The sequence below is a fragment of the Cyrtonyx montezumae genome, unplaced genomic scaffold, assembly GCF_038088225.1.
Source record: "Cyrtonyx montezumae isolate F1298 unplaced genomic scaffold, pur_monq_1.0 scaffold_17, whole genome shotgun sequence".
NCBI lineage: Eukaryota > Metazoa > Chordata > Aves > Galliformes > Odontophoridae > Cyrtonyx > Cyrtonyx montezumae.
Window position 1 is genome coordinate 32,628,158 of NW_027071903.1, and position 21,091 is coordinate 32,649,248.

Sequence of the window (21,091 nt, forward strand, 5' to 3'; positions counted from 1 at the left end):
CCACATTACTTGAGCATCTTATCTATATGGATGCCTTTCTCAAAGGAAAAACATTTCTCCAGATTTCATGCAAACATACGTACTTAGCTTTTTGTTATCATTTTTAAGTCAACATCTGGTCCACAGTTCAATCCATCTATGCTTGCCCATATTCTCATTTTCATTTTATAGTTGAGAAATACGATTTCAAATGCAAACAAGCTTTGTGAAAGCACATGTTCATTCACTTTTGTTTCCTCATCTTATTTTTCTTTCCAAGACATTAGGTTACATTCAACTGACCATGACAGACCGAGTTAATTACTGATCAGCAAGTTACACACATCACCTACACAATGTGATTCACGATTAACATGACCTTGCTCCTGCAGGACTAAGTGAAACGGCAAAGTCCAAAACACTTCAAGCTCACAACTAACAGGGTGTATGTGCACTCGGTTGTGCAGCTTGCCATGTAAGCATTAGTTTGCTAAACCTCAGTAATGTCATCAGTTGCAGTGAGACAAAAACATTCACGGTGCTGCAAGAAGTTGTTAGCCTGCAAAACACAATTCCATACCACTACGAGGATTGGGAAAGTGTAACTGAACAGCAACAAACAATCAGGCACTAAACACAACGTGGCTGTGATTAAGAAATGTTTTCTTTTGCTATGCAAACGTGGATTCCTTCCCAACCCTGGTCTGAATTATATTTTTGCCTTCTAGTTAAAAACACACTGGCCAAATGCTCCCACACTGGTGTGCAATTACTCCAATGAAATGTGCACATCAGAACTTCACAGAGTAAAGCTTTATATCCTCTTTGGAACTTCCTGTTCTGCCACCTTCATTCAAATTGCTGAAACCCATTCCTCTGCCCCAATCTAAATCAAAGGCAAACACTCTATGTAATAGATGTAAATTGAGTTTAATTAACATTGAATCTAAAAGTTCTGCTGAAGCCATCTTCCCCTTAATTCTGATAATAATTCAGAATGATGTCACATTACAGATCGCAGAGCTTGCTGGCATGAGATTTACACCTTGAAAGGAGAATGGTGAATTACCCCAACAAGCATTTCCATGCAGCCAGGCTCAGGTCACCTATGATGATAGAGCACGCTCAGACCTACTACATTAAACTGCATTCTACAGCATTGACATATGCTGAATAGCTGTCTGCCCCAGTTCCCTATCTTTAAAATGGAATAAGAGCATGTCCCTCTCTCTGTCTCTCTCTCAAAGTCTTAGCAGAATAAATACATTAAAGCTTGAGAGGCATGAAGGTGCTGCAGTAATGGCAGCTGCTCAAGTATCTAAGATAGATAACATTCCTGCAACCAATTACATTTCCTTCTACAATTCGAGTTTTACTCAATGATTTGTTGCAAATGTCTTGTGATAAATGTTCCATGGCATCCAGCAGTTATTGTAAATTATTATATGCAGTGCACAGAAAGTGCCACAATAGGATATGTTTATTTAGTGTTATACAGATGTTAATCACCCACGTTATGCTCTGTAAGCCCTTGCAGCACAATTTACATTCTCATAAAGATATCTGTACAAATACACTAACGGAATTCTCAGCCCACCACAAATAAATAAAAAATGCTCCCAACCAAGACCAAGTCCTTTACAAAAGCTGCCACTTGTTTTCTCTTAGAAATACACAGGTCATCTCAGATACATTACATACCAATTCCAGATAACCTATCTGAGATGGTGATGATCAGATGTAAATCTCAGTGTCGGACTCAATCTCTCTTTAACCTATGCCCAAGAATTAAATGTCATCAAATTATAAAGCTCTTCACTGTCAAACCAGTAGATAGGTTGTTAAATGCTGTGTTTGTTATGAATCTAAATTACAGAATTCTAAACAAATGATTAGATAGACAGTACTTTGAGACCTGTAGAAATAATTGTTGGAAATAATTACATTATAGAGGATATTAGTTCATAAACATTATGTCTGTCATTTTATCTATGCAATACTAATCCATTAGTCTCCAATATGGATCTGACTTGCCATTTGTGGAAATCTTTTCTTCTTTTCTGTGTACACATCTAATTAATATTATCCAATTGAAGATCTGTGCTAAATGCATTGCTTTCACTTGCATTTATTTAACAGTTCTTCATTTTCGTGTAGTCATTACATACCCCCTTCTGCAGTCCATGGTAAATGCTGCTTTCAACCATATTCCTTTGAACATGAGTCTGTAGGTATGCACAGCTACACTCAGTGCAAGTTTGGCCTCTGGTGTAGGCACTTCTCTCCTTTGTCACACCAGTGCCTATCTCTTTTCAGAAATACATTAATGGAATATATAAATTAACATCAGGAATGTACTTCTTTCTGTAGTTTTAGAGGAACCATAAAGCCTTTTGACTACACTTTTATCTTAGAAAGGTCTCCCACGTTCAACTATGTGAACCACAGCCCATTAGTGAACCTCCAATTGAAAGCACATGTAAAATGAGCTGGAAAACTTTGCAGAGTTCACCTCTAACCACAGGTGATTTTAATCTGTTTTTGTTTTTTGTTTTTGTTTTTTCTTATGAAGAAATTTTCTGATTATTTCATTTGAACTGAAAAGTAGTTATACTAACAGTACCTGCTCTAGGAGTACAGGTTCATTTATCCGATGCTCATTAAAACTGAACACAGTTTAAACTTAGCCTTTTTTTTTTTTTTTAATTAGCCTTTCCTCTGTTGTATTATTAAAAATAGAGGCTGTAAAAGCCTTACAGGCATAATTCATAGGCTCCCCTTTCAGAAAAAAAAATATATATACATATATATATGTATATATATACACACACACATATATACATACAAACATATATATATATATATATGTTTTTAGTGACAAATGTCATTTGTTTTTTGTTTTGTTTGTTATTGTTTTTTTGCTGTGACATATGGGAGCTGAAAGTTTAAGAGATTAGAGAATCAAGGCTTGGTAACACCTGGATTCCCTTGTCTAAGTGACACAATGGGATAGAGCATAGGTTCACATCTTTGTTGTAGTTGCTGCAAAAACTGTGTAAACTCTCACTTCACAACAGCTCCAAAACTGTTGTTTAATCTAGTTGGGTCACAACTTGTTATTTTTTGTACCATGCAACTCAGAATCAAGTTTCTTGCTAATGACTGTCATCAAAGTTTGTTACTTCTACATTTCCATTTTTGCAAATCCCACTGTCAAAGAAACTTGCCTAAGAGAGCAAGTAGGAAGAAACCATTCTGTGCTTGAAGATACAGCAACCCTGACTGAAGTAAGCAAAAGCTCAGATAACAGTTATTGTTCATTTCTTAAGAACCTGTTGATATTCTAAGCAGTGACTCATGAGACAGAAGCATCTGGAAGCATATGCTCAGTAGTGCATCCCTGTGAGGCTGACATTTGGCTAGAATAGGAAAACACCAGCATTACCAGTAGTAAGCAATGCAAAGCTGGTGGAGTTTAAAGGAAAACTTGATAGAACTGCCAAATAACTGATTTAACTCAACAAATAACAAATAACTGATATAACTAATTCCTGAGCACAGTTTCACCTCAAATGTACCCTTCAAACACAAGTACTCAGAAGGCAAATAAACACAGGACTGAAGATGATACCACAAAAGAAAATCAGTATGAATAAGAATCTGTAAGACCTGATACAATTTTGGCCTTCTGGTTTTTAAAGGGGGCCTAAAGAAAAGATGGAGATTCTTCAACAGGGAGTGCAGTGACAGGAGAAGGGAAATGATTTTAAAATAAAGGAGATTAGACATTAGTAAGAAAGTACCATGAGGATGGTGAGGCACTAAAACGGGTTGCCCACAGAAGCAGCAGATGCATCATTCCTGGAGGTGATCAGTTTCAGTATGGGGCTTTGGGCAGCCTAGTTCATTGGGAGGCAGCCCTACCCATGACAGGAGGGCTGTAACTAGATGATCTTGAAGGTTCCTTCCAACCCAACCATTCTATGAATATAGGAGTCCATACAGATTATTCTCGCTTAAGCATTTCAGAATTCTATCCAAACTATAATACATTAAATTTCACATCATCCTAAATTAGAAAACTTCTATCCCATTTAACAGATACAGACAAAATAAAGAGATTTATCCAAGGCCCTTTTTCAACTTTCAGCAGAGCAATGCATTGAATTTGAAAGTCCTCAGTGTCAATCCTCCCTTCTGCTTAGCAGCCCACCAAAACAAACCCCTGGAAGGTAAAGGGTATCCACCTCCTATTCAAAACAAATTCCCAAATATTTAAGCATGTAAACCAGTAGTCCATCTTAAAAGCAAAAGAAAGTACAACTACTCAAATTTCAAGATTTTTTTTTACCAATTCTAACCTGTCTCTTTATCCTGTGGATCAGTTAACAGCAACATTTTGCAAGTAGGACTATTTCGGTAGAGGGGAACAAAACACACACAGGAATCTTCAAGTTTAACCTAAAAAACAAACAAGCCCTGTAGCTGTTTGTACTGCAAAACTGGCAAGAAGTACTTCATGTGTTAGATGTACTTACAGTATGTTTTACTCACGTGCACCGAATATGCTTAGCACAACACCCTCTCAGTCCTCAACTTTAAAACAGAAATACATATGTAATAGTCTTACATTATCAGCAAGCAATTTAAAAGGAATTACTTATCAAAGTCGGTGAAAAAAATATTGACTTACACCAACTCCTACATAACAGGGCTTTGAACACTGTTACATGCGGACAAATGGTGTTACAAAAGACCAGACACATTTGTATCAACTGAAAACAAATACAACTTGCACTTCTCACAGCACAGTCCAGCTGAGCACTTGCGGTGTTTCGCAAACAATGAACTAAGCCTCGGGGTGTAGGGAGTATCAAAGCATTAGGGCAGCGCCTGGGCAGTTTATCTGTGAGGCACAGGGAGGGGAGATAAATTGGCACAAGGTGGTTACACTGCAGGGAAAGCTCAAATCAAAACGCAGCTTTCAACCTCTCATTCTTAGGCTCAACTTTTAAACGATGCGACACAAACACAGAATGACTGTGCTCAAACAGCTCTATATGCATAGAGATGACAATTTCCATATGAATATTGTAAATGCTCTCTTGGAAGTTTAGGTACAGGCAAAAAGCGTGCATAATTTAGCACAGTATGTACTGTACTTTCAAAAATCTGGTCCATTGTGTATGTGTGGGTGTGCCTCTCTCTCTAATTGCACCCATTTGTCAGTTTGCTATGAAACTCAAATCAGTCATGTGATACATTTAATATTACTTGGTGCATGGAAGGAGTAGAATGAATATGGATTACTCAAGATAACGTTAAGATGAAACCAGTGTTCACTAGCTTGTCGGCAACAGAACCCTGGGATCATCTGTGCAAACACTGCACTCTGGGAAAAAAACTGAGAACTCCCTGAAATCCGTATTCATGAGCTTCCTGCAGTCTCTGTGTTCTGACAGAGCCTTTCTTTGCATGCTACAGATACAACAGCATGGGTATCACAATGGCACCTGAGAGTTTTACTGGGATGAAAAGGCCAGTACTACATCCAATACTGCTATAACTGCTGTTGTGTATTATAATGTTACATGCACTTTTCATAGGTGCTAATAACATCAGGATGAGCCAAGTATAGCTTTCTCTTTTTGAGCTCTGACAATGCTCTTCCATCCTGACTTGCAATAACTCTTGCTCTTTGTGCACTGAATGGTTGCCCAAAGATCATGACATACCAAAACGAAGTTCTGTGACCTAAGCAAGTGGGCTGATGGACACTAATTACACATGGTTGGTCCTGCCACTCAAACCTGCTTTAATTCAGATGCACACAGAAAAGGAAAACTAACTAAATAAATAAAAAGCTGGTAACTACAGCCAGTTATTTAAACATCAAGAGCCTTATCCTTAAGGTTATAGGCATATAACAATTGCTCAATCTCTGGAAATCAGAGTTTAACATATTATGTTTAATTTATTTTTAATTACAAAACATCAACATTCATTGAAGTATTTGTAATAGAGTATAAGGAAAAAAACAATATAGTGTGAACATTACCACTATTTATGTCCTTGACTAGCTGTCTGACTGCAGGTTAGATTAGACCTGAATTAAATGAAAGCAAGGAGAAATGTGTTGCTATGAGACTCAAATCTGTCATGTGATATATTTAAGGTCTGATGACAAGCCACAGAATCAAGACAGTTCTGAATCAAAAGCCAGAAGTCCTCCTTTAACTGATTTCACTGTGTTTAATTCTTGCAAAAATATATACAGCACTGCTTGGGATTTTATCTCAGCCTCTGATGTTCCAGTGAAACAGAAAATAAGCTTCTGGAAGTACAACCAGGCATGAAAGGCTGAGCAATGGACAGAGAAGCCCTAACTGGGGGAATCTGTGCATGTTAGGTTTGTTTGTATTTAACCCTACACGGGCCACTAGAGGGCATTCAAAGAATGCATAAAGCTAGTTACCTTCGATGCTCAAAGATGGGAGCCAGCCACCTGAAATAGTATTTTTCTGGAAACTACTACATGTTATTTTCCGAAATTGGGGAACAATCATCACATTCCAAACATTCACTTCAACTAACCCATTTGCTGATTCGATAGTACAATAACAGGTAGTCAGTATCATCTAGAAAATGACCAGAATTGAAGGCTTAAATAAGTATGGATTGGTTTTAACCAGTAAGGTTTCATGTGCTGACTTAAAGTCAGAATATTTAACAGGCTGATTCTCTCATCCCCAGTTCATTCCTCAGGTGGCTCAGGAATTGAACATAACTCATATCACTAACACCTACAGCGTTTATCCATTAGTCCCATCTGATCTGATCTGATCTGGGAGAATCCACATGCAACATCACTGATGCTACAATTAGGAAGGATGAGAAAAAAAAATAGTACAGCAATACCTGTGTAAACTGCACAACAAAAGTGGAACACAGAACAGAGTGAAATTATAAACCACTATCAAGCTCACTTTTGATCCAGTCCTCTAAGGAGGAAGGTCAGTGTGTAAAGTTCAGCTAAGTACTTCAAACCTTCACCCACACTTAGTGGGTTTTAGACTTCTAGTTAAGCTTCTCTCTAATCTGAAGCATGTAAACTACTTGAAATAATGCAGAATTTATGATTTTAAGAAACCTGTAATCTGGCCACACCAGTTTGCCCCTGTTCACAAAAAGACTATGAACAGAACCAACAAACTAGTTTGCAAGTATCTGACTTGTAGGATGAAAAACAACAGCTTATTACCTTTTCTCCTCCAGGGATGCAAAAAATGTCAGGAGCAGATGACGACTGCTTCAGCAGTTTTTCATAGTATGTTTCAGCATCTGCTTGCAGAACCTCTGGATCTCCTGCTAATGCATCTACCAAATACTGACAACCTGCAGTTAAAACAGACAATATTCTTACTTTTAAAGCACAGTAATAAATACAAATTTTAAAACCACAGTTTTCCTAGCGTCTGCTTAGTGTGAATGGGCTCTTAACATTCCCTTTAGGGCCTTCTGCATAATCCTAGTCTTAAACAAGAAGACGAGTAAAATCCTATCTATTTGTTATCTAACCCTTGTCATGAAATCTTACAAAGTAGTACCACAACAACATCAAATCACATTGGCTTCCTCTGAATTCAACAAACAGAGTCTTAAATTTCTATGGGTATTAATTAATTGCTTTTAATCAATTGCTTAAAAGCTGTAAAACAAACAACCTTCAAAACACACTGATTATTAGTGCTGTCCAAAAACACAACAGAACAGAATTCCAACTGCTTTTTTGAAGGCTGCCCCCTTCTGGGTCAGACCATGATCTGCTGTTAGTTCTCCTCTTTTTTGACTCATTTCAATTGGGTAGTTTAAAACAATTAAATAATGTTCAAAAATTAAAATATTTTACATAGAAGCATTCCAAAAATAAGGAACACCAACTTTTACGCAACACAATTTTCTTTCCATGACTTGATGATACAGAATATTCATCCAAGGTGTTTGTTAATGGCATGCAAACAAAGATTACATATATCTGATACCTGCCACCTAAATGCAAATTCCAAATCAGTGATCCTGAGAAACCAAGCATCTTCTTTCTGATACAAATCAGACTGATTGGTGGTTCATCACCAGTTGAAGAAAAAGAACATTAGAATCAATGAGTTTTTAGCAGACAAAATAGTATTCTGCAAGTCTTCATCACAGGAATTTAAGGGGCTTTCAATCAACAAGCCACACCTGCAGCTCTTGAAGGCCCAAACTAAGGATGAATACCCTCAAAATGCTCTAGTTAGAGTATTAATTCTAAATCCTGCATTTTTAATCATGGTTTCCCTTCACATGGGAATTTCAATGACCCAAGTTTAATGTGAAACAACAGTGCTAATAGTAAGTGCAAAGTAAATGCCTGAGACAGTGAACAGCCTCTTGAGGGCCACTGTAAGAACTGCCTATACCGAGACTCAGAAACTATGGATGATTGAAGTATGATATAGAAAGCAAGAACTTTCCATAGAAAAAAGAGCATGGGATTTGCAGCACCAAGTCAAACCACATATCCACAGTCCCACCATCCTCCCTTCCACAGTGATTAAGATCTGATTCCTTACCAGAAGTTAAAAAACTACAACTGATACACCACCGCCCAGCACCGCTTAAAATACTTCAAGCACTCTTTTCCTGCCCTTGTGCTTACAACCTGAGCCTTGACAGCAAAGCTCTGTAGACATAATGCTGAACAGAAGCCACTGTTGTGCAACAAAATGAGAGAAAGAAGCACTGCAACACTGCACGTTGAGACCCAGTATAGGATCCCAGCCAGTGCTTAGCAGTTGCAGTTTTCTTCTGCTGCAGGCATCCCCTGCAAACTGTCTAACAACAACAAGCTATATGGAGGAAGGAAGAAATCAAAGATTATTATTACTAAAGAACAGCAGATAAGATTTAAGTTTAGAACAAAGAAAAATACTGATTATGCTGATAAATACTGTTCATAAGATGCTGCTCACCAAGGCATTACTCTCCCATTATTAAGCCAAAACAACTTACTAAGTGCATTAATGCTTCTTCCTCAACAAAATAATCACCACCTTCAGGTTTACAGGAACTCTCTGGTACCTATTATGCATGTATTCCACAGGAATGGCAAACCATTAAAAGAACGAAATAACAGCACAAATTAAATAATGAGGTATTTGAGAACACTTTGAAACATTTCATTAATACAGCCTTCCACAGAAGTAATTTTTTCTCTAAAAACTGCTTTTAGATTTCCATTTAACTTGGCTTCCCCATGTAATACGCTGAAAATACTGAAGTAAGTTAGGAGCACACATTCCAACAAAGGGGAAATCAAAGGAGGATGGGGGGGTGGGGGGAGGGAACCTTCAGGACAACATGCTGCAGGAATCTAACTTCTGGTGCCCTGGAGTGTCCTCAAGAAGTCAGCTGTGCTAAGGGTGGATTTTGTGAACATTCCCCCAGTATCTGCACACGCATGCACTTACCACTAATACTGTATGGCTGCCATAGGCAGGAGAAGGATAACAGAGTAAGCAAATTCAACCAAACATCAACTGTGTTTCCCAGTTTTCCCCAGTACAAAATGAGAAAATTATATTTCCTCTTCTGTCTACAGCACCAAAACCAAAAAGCCTGATGTAGTCTAACTGTTATTATTAGGCATTTGAATACAGCAATAATTATTGCTGGCTAGCAGGACATTATAAAGATTCCAAAATCAATAACAAAATAATGTAACTCCACTTTGAAGGAAAGCAGCACTATTCTACTGTGAGTGCTTCAGTCTGAGGCCCTTACAAGCATCTTGGGATAGGAAAATTGCAAGGTCCCAAGGACAGCCTTTTTACTTAATTTGAATTACAGGATTTCATTTGAATTGGATCTTACATAGCGACAACAAAGGAGCACACTGTTGCAGCCAATCAGCCTGACACCTAGCGAGCACATTTTCCACCCAAGCCATGTGCACAAAGGGTTACCATCAGAGCAAGGAGCGGAGGGGGGTGGGAGGGTGAGTCATAAAGAAGGGGCCTCTTGCTGCAGCCACAGAGGAAGGGCCATAAACCAAAAGCAGAGTAAATTTAGAACAGAGGCCTACTGCATTAGAGGGATTCCAGGTATTCACGATGTAGTGGCTGCCAGTCTTGGGTCAACACATCATACAGGCTGCTCCTACACCAGCATGATGATGAGGGGTTTACAGGTGACAGGTACCAGACTTTGACTTGTGGGGCTCCAGCATTCAGGGTCACGAAGGAAGGGGTGGATGCAGCTCCACTGAAAAAAAATTACCTAGCGATAAATAAATTGATTAAAATAGAAAACTGGATGGCCACAATCTGATTTTGAGCATAAAAAACAGATTTTAAAGCAAAAATTAAGATGCTAATTCTGCTCTCTTTCGTTCCCAGGGTAGTCTGGGCCATATTCTCAACTCATTCATGTAACTGCATTTCCTCTCATACTGGTAACATGCCTTCAATTTGCACTAAGAGTCTGATATCTGACGTGAAAAGCTGCAGCCATAAACAGCTAGAGCAGCAAGCAGGCACTGCTCACACTCAGTCATCCTTACAGTACACCATGTGTACCTCAGCCTGTAACATCAGAGAATGACTAACCCATGTAAACCAAGATCCCTTCAGTCCCGATCACTAAACTCAGGGGTATTTTTAATCCACCTTTGATTTTCTCCAGACCAGAGAGCTGAATTTTATCGGTGTTCCATGAAGTGGACAAATATATTTTTGTAGGGTAAAAGTCAGATGAAGTTCTCCTCAACTAGGATAAAAAAAATATTTTAAAAAATCAATATGTGGGAATCCAGATAGATTTGATTAACATTCTTAAGTCCTGCTCTGGATAGATAAATAAGGACTGGAATCACAAAACAGAAGGCAATATTCCATCTTGAACTAGGAAATTATTTCTGTAGACTAGAGACAGACCCTCATCATTACAGATTCAACAAGACTGTCATCTGATCAGTTAAAGTAAGCAGGAAATATTTTTCCACGGGCAAAAGAATTTACTCTCAATACAACAGAAAACACATGGTGCACACACTTGTATGTGAAATTCCACAAGTGAAACTGCAGAGTGCAAGAATGCCCAAAGGTAAATGAAATGGTTTGACTGATCCTTCTTGACAATTCTTCCACATCCCCTGCAACTAAACCCTATATCGTAATAGAAATAACTTAACTAGAATACAGATAACCGTAGGCTTACAGAAACGTGATGCTCCAGCAGCCAAAAACCCTATCATGTTCCTCAGGCTCTTTTTGACTAGACCAGTCATTTCAGTACCCTCCTTATTAGCCTCACCGTTCTGTCAACAAATCAGGTACAGTTTGGGACAATCAATTCCATCTTCTTGTAAAGATACCTTAAATACTCATGTAAATTTTATACTAGTATGTACTGCCAATACACTCAGTCCTTTTGATTACGAACCCAATGCATCAGTCATGAAACAATACACATTTGCTTTAGTAGTTAAAAATTTCCCTTTTCCTGTGTTCATATGTAGCTTACCCTTACTGGATCCCCCAGCCAACACGCTCCTGATGCTGAGATTTCAGACTAGAGTCACCACTGGGTCAACAAAGGCGAATTAAAATGAGCTGATATTTCCAAGGAAGAGTTGAAGAGAGCATTTTAGAAATTCGGAAGAGCATTTAAAATGCAGACAGATTTGTAAAGCAAAATACATCAACCTCACTGTGGATGAAGCATGAAACAAGTGTCACGTCTGAAAGTGGATTAATCATTTATCCTACAACTACTTTTTCATGTTCCACAAACACAGAGGACGATACGACATGCACCCATTAAGCAACGTATGTTTACAGAACAGCCCTCAGTCACCACACAATGTCTGTGCTGTGCACCCATGTGTACGTATTTCTGCAAATGTGCACTGAATTTACATGTAAAAGAATGAAAAATGTGGTTCTTAATGATGCCAAAAAGTTAGAAAAAAAAAAAAGCAATTTAACATTTCTAACTTTTAGTCTCACTATATTTTATTCAATTTTGCCATTTGTAATCCTTGCAATAGCAGCACTGGTTTTATTTATTTTCTGGCTTTACTGGCATGCCAATATATTTCACAATTAAAAAAAAAGAACAAACAAACAAACAGAAAAAAAACCTCTTCAGCAGATTTTAAATGTTTTTGACAGTATCATGGCTTTTTGGTGTCCAAGAAACATTTTCCACTTTTTTCTTTAATCAAAAAACACTTTGCAATATGTGACAAACATATGTACACCAACACAAAAAGACTGTATATCACATCAATTCTTAGAAGATAATGGTTCTGTAATTAAATGAGGGAACTGAAGCCAGAGCCCCTACGATTTATTCCTATCACAGGTGTGTTTTTGTGGCCCCCAACAAATGACTTCATCTTCATCTCAGTTCTTATCTGTTAAGTGTATGTCTTATCTGCCACTTCAAAAGGCTGTGACATTTTTCTTATCAGTCTCTCTGAAGTCACAACATAAAAAGACAGAGAAATCATGCAGCATAAATCATTCTCTGTTCTCCCGTGGACTGCAACCACACCACTACACAACAAAACCACGATGGTGTCTAGGGCCAGAAGACAACAGTTTTTGCTCTTTTAAACTGTGATCGTGTAACAGAAGTACTTCCCATTAGTCTCTCCCAGGAGCAGGAGCTCTGGTAAACAGCAGTGCTTAACACCAGCTCCTCCACTCCCTCCAATGAGCTTGAGCAGTTCTGTGCATGTGGTTATCATTAGACAGCCATATTTGTTTAACCTTCCAAAGGAAGGAAGAGGTCTTTGGCTTGTTCCCAGGAGTACATGCAGAACCTGACTCTCACATCCTAATTTTAATTGAGCAAGTTCATGTCAAAAACCCAAGTTCTAGTGTAAGTGAAACTGCAGTACCATAACGATGTGTGGTGGCAATTCAGCTAATGGGCAAATGCTGTGGTGTGATATCTGGCCAACCTGGCAAGGCAGCCCTTAACCACATGCTGTACATCATTAATGAAAACAGTGCTCTTCCCCACTGCTCTACTTTTCACCATTACTAAAACAGTAATCACACTCAGAACGTAAAGGACGAGGAAACCTGCACTGGCACCAGAATGTTTCTATGTCTGATTCAAAAACGCCACTTAGGTATTAATCACTATTCTATCACAATCCAAACGGTGAAAAGAGATAAAATAAATATAAATTCCTGACTGCAGATGATTTTCTGCTGTGAAACGCAGAAATGAAGGCAGATATGTAGGAAAATAATCCTAATTGCATTCTCAGTTAAGAAACCAAAGTTTAAATATGAGTTCAACTGTAGCTATACTTATCATTATTGCAAATCCTGTCACTCTAACACAGTGCAGATCAAACATCAAGCATTACAACTGCAGGACGCTGTCACATCAGCTATCCCATTCACACTAATACATTTTTACTACTAATTTAGGAAAAGGGAAGAAAAAAGCCTGAAATATCCACATAAATTTAGCAGAATGTACATGAGCACAAGCAGAGAATAGACAACCCTAACTCAGAAAAATGTCCACCAGCTTCGATTTCCATTTTTCTCAAGGAGCTTTGGAGGCCATCAGAAGCTTGTGATGTGATGGAGGTCCATATGCCACATCTCATTTGTCACAGTAATCTGCAATTTATGATATGGAGGGAAAAAAAGAAACAGGCAAATGAATTAAATAATTGGTGTAATTATTTCTCTATTTTGGAAATCTACCTGGATGAATTCACGTTATTTAATATGCTTTCAAATCAAGGAACGCAAGTGTACGCTGAAGGGATCACAAAACGGCATTGACCAATCCTAGCCTGCAGCACTCCCATACCTCTAACAGGTTTCATCCATATGCATTTTCCTTCAGAAAGATTTTTAGCAGTGCTACATTTAAAGAAACTGAAATCACATCCAGTTCATAGTACAGATAAATTAAAATACACCTACGTGAACAGGCTATTCCTGTCATTTTACACACAAAATGCACACATGGCCTGGCATGTTTGGCACAAAGCTCTAACCTAATGTAATTGAAAAAAGCTGAGATACTATGGCCCAGAAACAGACTTTATAAATAAATACTGCGGCGTGCTGCGAAACCATGGAAGTGCTACCAGCTGTAACTATGACATATCTGGAATTCATACCACTGCACACATAACTCTCTTTTTCACAGAGCATCAATGCTAAAAAGAGGTATAGCTTGCAGAATAACCCAGAGAAGGTACAGTCATGAGGTGACATTCAGGACTGTAATGAATAAAGCCTTTAAGGTTCCAGTTCACACAGGGATTTTGTCAAGGACACTGCAACTGTTGAAGGCAGGGGAGATAACAGCAGCAAGGGTTTCCTTGGATATCTAAAAAAAAATCTCTACATTTGCCAACTTGATTACAACAAAAATGAAGATTTTCTAAACAACTGCATCCACATCAGGGGCTTCTTTCGGTACAGCTCTGTCACTGATACGTCTCACTTCATCATACCCACAGCCAGAATAGCTAGGCCAGCAGAAATTCATACTTCTAGGCCTGACCTCAGACTCTCAAAAATCTACACAAAGAATGGGAGACTGCAAATGACACTGAAATGTATCTCTGAAGTACGTTCATTATTCAAAGGGGCTGAATTGAAGGAAAATAACAGAAAAGATGCAGCAAACAGCAGAACAGCTTTTAGGAATTACCAGTTTAAATGTGACAGCATTAATTCAGTACTTTACAAAGATGGAAGGCGCAGAGGAGGACACAAATTAGCTAGAAGTCATCCCATATATATGGGAAAAGAGGAAGATAATACCTCTCATAGTGATAAACAAGGAATAGTGAAATGGTAGGAAATAACAAGTCAGTTTGGAAAACAAACTAACATGAAGATGATTTCAGCCCATGGTGTGAAGCCAGACAGATAGGACAGCTGCAATTTAGGACCAAAGAGCATTTAAAATTATTACTGAACACCACCAACCACACAAACCAGCACCAGGACTGAAGTTTAAGTAACATGTTAATGACATTTCCCTCTTAGGACCATCACTCAAAGCACATGTGGGGAACACAATGCCACAGGGCCTGCTCACAGCCTTCACCTTCACTGTATACAAACTATGCCACTACGTGTGGCATACGTAGGATACCTGAAAGCCATGATCTGCCATCAGGAAGGACAACGTTCTCCAAACAAATGATGCAGCAATGAAAATATGAGACAACCAAACAAATTTTCACTCTCAGATCCTCCATAGATTGAGTTGCAAATCGTTTACATCTGAAAAATCTGCTGCTCCCACCATTAGAGCACCCAAGTCTACCTATGATAGCTCAGCAGCCTTCCCCCAAGTTACTTACAAGGACCAGTTTGTACAGCCAGATTAATCTCAAAATTAAGAAATTAATTTATGCAGAATAAAAAGAAAAAAAACCCCACCCTCTCTACCATAGTAATTTACACTTTAGTAAACTTATTATGCAGCTGCAAATTAATATGTCACCTACACTAGCTATCACAAGCCTCTTAGTCTCCTTCAGAACTTCTTGCTTTACTAAACAGCTGCATGTAGTAGGGAAAATACGTAAACATCTTTCTTGTTTCTCTGTGCCATTGTGTCAGCTATTTTACATGCCTTTGAAAGTGCTCCAAAATCAGCATGGCTCTGCTTTTTCCTTTATTTCATTTTGGGAAGAGACAGAAGCGGAGAAGGAAGGACAGGCTGGCAATAGAGAGCTAACTCCACACTTGCTGTGCTCTCGATAGTAAAGCTGAAATTGTTTAAATTCAGTTTACACAGACTCTTCTGTAAGGACAAATGAAACCACTGATGGTGGTTAAAAATGCAAAAGGTTTTGATTGTAATAGCTTGACAATCAGCCAAAGATACGACTAGGGGGAAAAAAGCACCAGACAGCTATGACCAGAATGGAAGAAACAAGGAAAAACACATGGCTTGACTTCAGAGCAGAAAATTGACTTAGGCTTTGCATAAATGACAGCATACCTCCAAGCTTGCCTGATCCACAGCCTGCCTGGAATGAGAAAACGTGGTCTAAAAGCAGAGCCTATTAAAAGGCATAATGTTTCTAAATGGCATCTGTTGCGTGCTAATAAGCATTACTTAAAGGACACAGGCCTTAAATTGCTACCAAACGTACTTATCTGAAACTGCTGCAAGGCAATCATTACAAAAATGTCACATGACACCATGGGAATTTGAATTTGATAAGATGTTTTTATTTAGTTTGGCTTGAAATCATTATGCAGAAAAAATATGGAGGCATTTTCTGAGACTTTGAGACTGTGGAACTTCACAGGAATGAAACACCAGCAAGAACTACATCAGCAGAGCCATTTGCCATCTGTTGTTGGTAATACTATAAAGACCAGCCACCAGGCAGCAGTTTCAAAGGTTACAAACAACATTTTTAAGCATCCACAGACCTCTCAGTAAGTGAGCAGGACACAGTTTACTTTGTGTACGGGTGACCTGAGACTCTGCAAACACAGTTTGTAAGGACTGACTAGTGTGCACCAATAGAAATGCTTGGGAAACTCCTGGTGCCCAACTATTACACAGAAAATACGCAGCAACCTGTTCACGTGGGTTCTTACAAAACACCCATCAGCACAACGGCAGCACATCTTCCCCCCTGAAATTTAAACAGGAGAGATTCTCTCTTGTGTTGTTTGATCACTTGTACTCTTACACATAACCTGAAATGTACCATTTGCACAAGAAAAGGTAACAGCTGAATGCAGTACTTTCTTGAAGAGCGGTGCACGCTCAATACTCATTACATATGGGTATGCAATTAATTGAATAACTAAGCCGAAATTCAGATGATGGCTACAAACACTAACATCTGCTCCAAGATAGGAAGGGAAAAGAAGGATAACTCTTTTTAAAACGCTCAATTTGAGAAGCAATGAAGAAATCGGGAGAAAAAAAAAGTAGATGCACCCACAGAATCCAACAGTACATTTGCTGGGATGTAAAAAACCAAGCCCTGCTCATCTAGAGATATTTTATTTAAAAATAGGGGTAGAATTAAGAATATTAAAATAAAAAAGGACAAAAAAAAACCCGTAATAATATTAAAATAAAAAGGTAAAAACAACTATTATCAATGTTTAACTTTCACGAGTGGCCGACAGGAGAGGAAAAAACAGCAATCCGACCACAGCGCGTTCAGCCACGAGCAGTTAGAGCAACTAATGAACAGCATCGTTACTTTACTGAAGGGGACGAAGTGGGTGCTTCAGGTAAACGGGAGCAACTCAAAATGCGTTTCAGAAGATGAACCCACTTAACGCAGCCCGCAATTCGGCCTCGGAGCCGCTGTGCCGAGAGCACCGGGATCCCCAGCGGGGCCGCCTGAGGCTGCTCCTCACCTCAGCGGTGCTCCGGCACGGCCGCGAAGCGCCGGGGCGCGTCCCGCCATGACCTCAGGCGACGGAACAAAGTTTTCCTGGAACGGCCTGAAGGAAGGGGGGCGGGGGGGGGGGGTGCGCGGGGAGCCCGCCATTTCGCAGCAGCACGACGCAGGCGAAGCGAGCGGGGCGGCTGCTGCCACAGGAGCGGAGCGGCGCGAGGGGGCGGGCGGGACGGCAGCAGCTGTGAGGAGGTGAGACCGCGGGCTGCGCGGCCCCAGCGGGCGGGAGCGCTCCCTCCCCTCTTACCAGCAGCCGCTGTTCCTCCTCCCTCGGCCTCCATCACTTCCTCCGGGGCGGGCTCCCAGCGCTGCGGGCGGACCTGGGCAGCGGGGCGGGGAAACAAAGGGACCGAGGGCGGGAAGTGCGTGGAGATAATGCCGTGCTCGCAGCAAAAGTACCCGCGTACCTTTGCATCCCTACGCGTATTTATAAATACAAACAGAAGTAGGTCTGTATTGTCTTTCCTCTGTAACACAAAGCGGTTTTTGCCTCCTCGGTGGGGCAATCTCCGCACTGTCGCTCGCAGTCTTTGGATTTCAGTGCGTTCTTGGGATCACCCGAAGCTTTGCACCTTCCAGCAGCCCCTGAATGTCACATACATCACTCTCAGCCCAAAGGTTTCACCATCTCATTGAAAAAACGTCCTGGCCAGCTGAGATTGGTCAGCTGTGTTTTTAACCAGGAGTGGTAAACGTATTACTATTTAGCCTGGGAATCTGCTGGCCCTACTTATATTTTGCATACTGTCTGCTAAATAATTATGTTAACTGTGTGATCCTGAGTGCTGAGTCTCTTTGTGCTCAGTGGATGATGCTGAACAAAAGAGACCGGCTGATGCAAAGTGACACGCTCCCCAGCCGAGGTCCTTTCTGTGTTTAACTATAGTAGACAATTTTAAAATAATAATTAAAAAAAATGTTTATGCACAGGAGCAAAATTTTGCTAACATGACAAGAACACCACAACTGAAACAGTAGCAGCCACCTAACAGCCTGGCTCCGTTAAAGTTAGATACAATCTCAATGTTTCTGTTGGTGCTCAGCGCTAGGTGTGCTGCAATCTGTAAGTAAAGCAACACTGTCCGAAAAAATGTGAGTGGAATTGCTCTAACATTTTTCCATTTTCCATTTCTACTGAGTTTGTTTGTTCCTCATGGGCACTGCCCCATAGGGAACAGCAAGCCTTACATCACAACGTTTACCTGTCCTGTTTTTGTGACATATTCCATCTACCCAAAGACCATTTTTGGACTTCCCAAGGATCATTTATTTTTATTAGAATGGAAAAGAAATAAGGTGTTGGATCTTGAAATTTCTCTTTAAAGTTCTGTTACAGTTTGGTGCCAAATACCATAACCACTTGATTTCTCCCTCTTCTCATTAAATGCTGGATGGCTGAAATAAAAGTTGGTTATCTATTAAACATTTAGCAGTTTAACACATTGGTCACTTCTTGCCAATAAAAAGACATAAATAACCTGTAAGTTAAGTAATAAAAGAGAGAAAAATGGAAGAGTTGTTTCTAAATGAAGGGCCGTATTCGTTTCTTGTTCCCATCAGCAGCAAAAATCTATTAAAGCAGTGTTTTGGTACTTCTGCACTGTAGTGAAAATGCATTTAGTGAACAATAACATTTTTAAAACAAACAACTGCACAGTAAAACATTCAGAATGATAACCAGGGTTTTCACAGTTGAGTTGCTTCCATTTCTTCTTTACTTTGAGATGAATGTCATTCCGATTGTATTTGTATCTAGCAGGAAAAAAATACAACCAGTATTGAGGTGAGTCAGCTGTGTCTGTGATTTGTTTTCAAATGCTCAGGGCTGGTGTTCTTAATAGTGGATGAAGAAAAAAAATTGTGCACACACCTCAAATACCCATATGTTACAAACACACAAACATGTGCAAATGCTCATGTTAAAGCTACAGTCAGACTTTCTCAGAAATTTCAGGAGTAGCTTTGACTTCATTTGTTTCAGAGCACGCAGATGTCACTGTACTATGCAAGGACAGAAAATAAATCACCCACAATTTCGTAGCATTGAAGCATATTGATCTGTAAGGCTGCTATAACATCCCAAACAAACACGTTCTTAATTTCTCATTCAGAAAACTGATTAAAGCAAAGTAAGTCTTAAATTTTGCTTTCTTCCTTGCACGTGTGTTGTTCATTAGGCCTTCCAAAAAAGGTTTTGGGTTTTTGGTTTTTCGTTTTTTGTTTTGCTATTTTATTTATTCATTTATTTAATTTATTGATAACTTTTCAAGCATGAACCTGAAATAACTTTGAACTGACCCATATGTCATCATCCCGTTCAGCATCACAGGCAAAGTTTTACTAAGTAAGTGGTTACACTGAAAAAACAATAGATGAGAATCTTGATTGACCTAGGAAAAAGAAAGACAGTGAAATTGTAAATGCAATTCACTGATGGCAGTGGCTAATTTTGCCTTAGTTAAAGCTGCAGAGTTTTCCATGTTTGATTTATTAGCTGCTCCTTCAGCCCTAGTGGCTAGAAAATATTAGTTCTGCAAGTTTTATTAGTCAGGGAGAGACATGGGTGGTGGAATCAGCGTCTCTTTATTTAAAAGGATCCACAAATTACTCTCTCAGTTTAGGAGGGTTCAAAGGACAGAAACAGCTCGTAGCTCCAAACCTTGCTCGGCCACCAGCCAATCCAAGAGAGCTCTTCAGGGATTTTCTCTCTTATGATCTCATAATTACCATCTCTCTTGAGAATATATAGCAACTTTCTATTCTTAGCCTATTTCTCCTCTCTCTCTCACACACATGCACATACTTCCTACTCAAAACAAGACTCAGCAAAACCCTCTGCCCACATAGTTCTAATTCCCTTGAGGACTTTCATACGCTTTTGTTTTGGGCAGTGACAATATGCATATGTTTTGATTTCAGGCCCCCTATTGGTTCTTGCACTTCAGTTTAATGAAGACAGACCAGCTATTAAACTCCCTGGTTTTGACAAGTTAAAACCCTGCCTCAAGATTCCCTTTGACTTTTTAATTTGGACTGCAATTTTGTAATGTGTTGTCCATTCAATCGTACCAAGTAAATATTTTGCTTTAGCAAATACATATTTTCCTGTTAATGTTTATTTTTAAAGTGTAAGGAGCTTGGAGAGTTTAATAAATGATGTAAGATAAATCTGAAGATGAGTAAATTAGCTAAGAACAGGAAACTTACCCCTGTGTATTTATTGATAGTAAGAGAAAGCCTAACACCAAATAGAGTGGAAATGGACAGATAAGTGTTTTAAGCTGAGTAGCTCTTTATGATTAAAGTGAATTACAACTGTAATAAAAATATAACATCCACAGACATATGCTAAAAAGCGATCCGATAAGTTTTGCTTACTTGTATATAAACAGGCCTCTGATGCAAAATGTTGCTGGATATTTTATTGCAGGACATTTTGCAAGAAGTTTCTTGAAACCTTTTCTGTTCTTCCCAAAATACGTCTGCATGCCCCATTCGAGGTCACCTGCCTTTAACACGGAGATGTAACAATTTGTTTTGAAAGTTATGTGGAACAAACCCCTCTAATGTGGATCCCAACCCATCTCAGCTGTATGAAAACATGTTCTTCAGCCAATAGAAAACCTGCAAGCT

At 39.2% G+C, this 21,091-nt stretch overlaps 1 protein-coding gene across 1 annotated transcript in view; it reads right to left on the bottom strand.

Moving 5' to 3' along the window:
• FAM169A (family with sequence similarity 169 member A) overlaps positions 1 to 17,746 on the bottom strand; it is a 34,609-nt gene extending 16,863 nt beyond the window's left edge. Inside the window, exons 1-3 of the mRNA XM_065734327.1 lie at positions 17,706 to 17,746; positions 7,241 to 7,374; positions 4,341 to 4,440 (exon numbers count right to left, since the gene is read on the bottom strand). Of these exons, the coding sequence (XP_065590399.1) occupies positions 4,341 to 4,440; positions 7,241 to 7,374; positions 17,706 to 17,739 (268 nt within the window). The 5' untranslated portion in view covers positions 17,740 to 17,746. The remainder of the gene's footprint in view (positions 1 to 4,340; positions 4,441 to 7,240; positions 7,375 to 17,705) is intronic.
• Between the last annotated feature and the right edge of the window lie 3,345 nt (positions 17,747 to 21,091).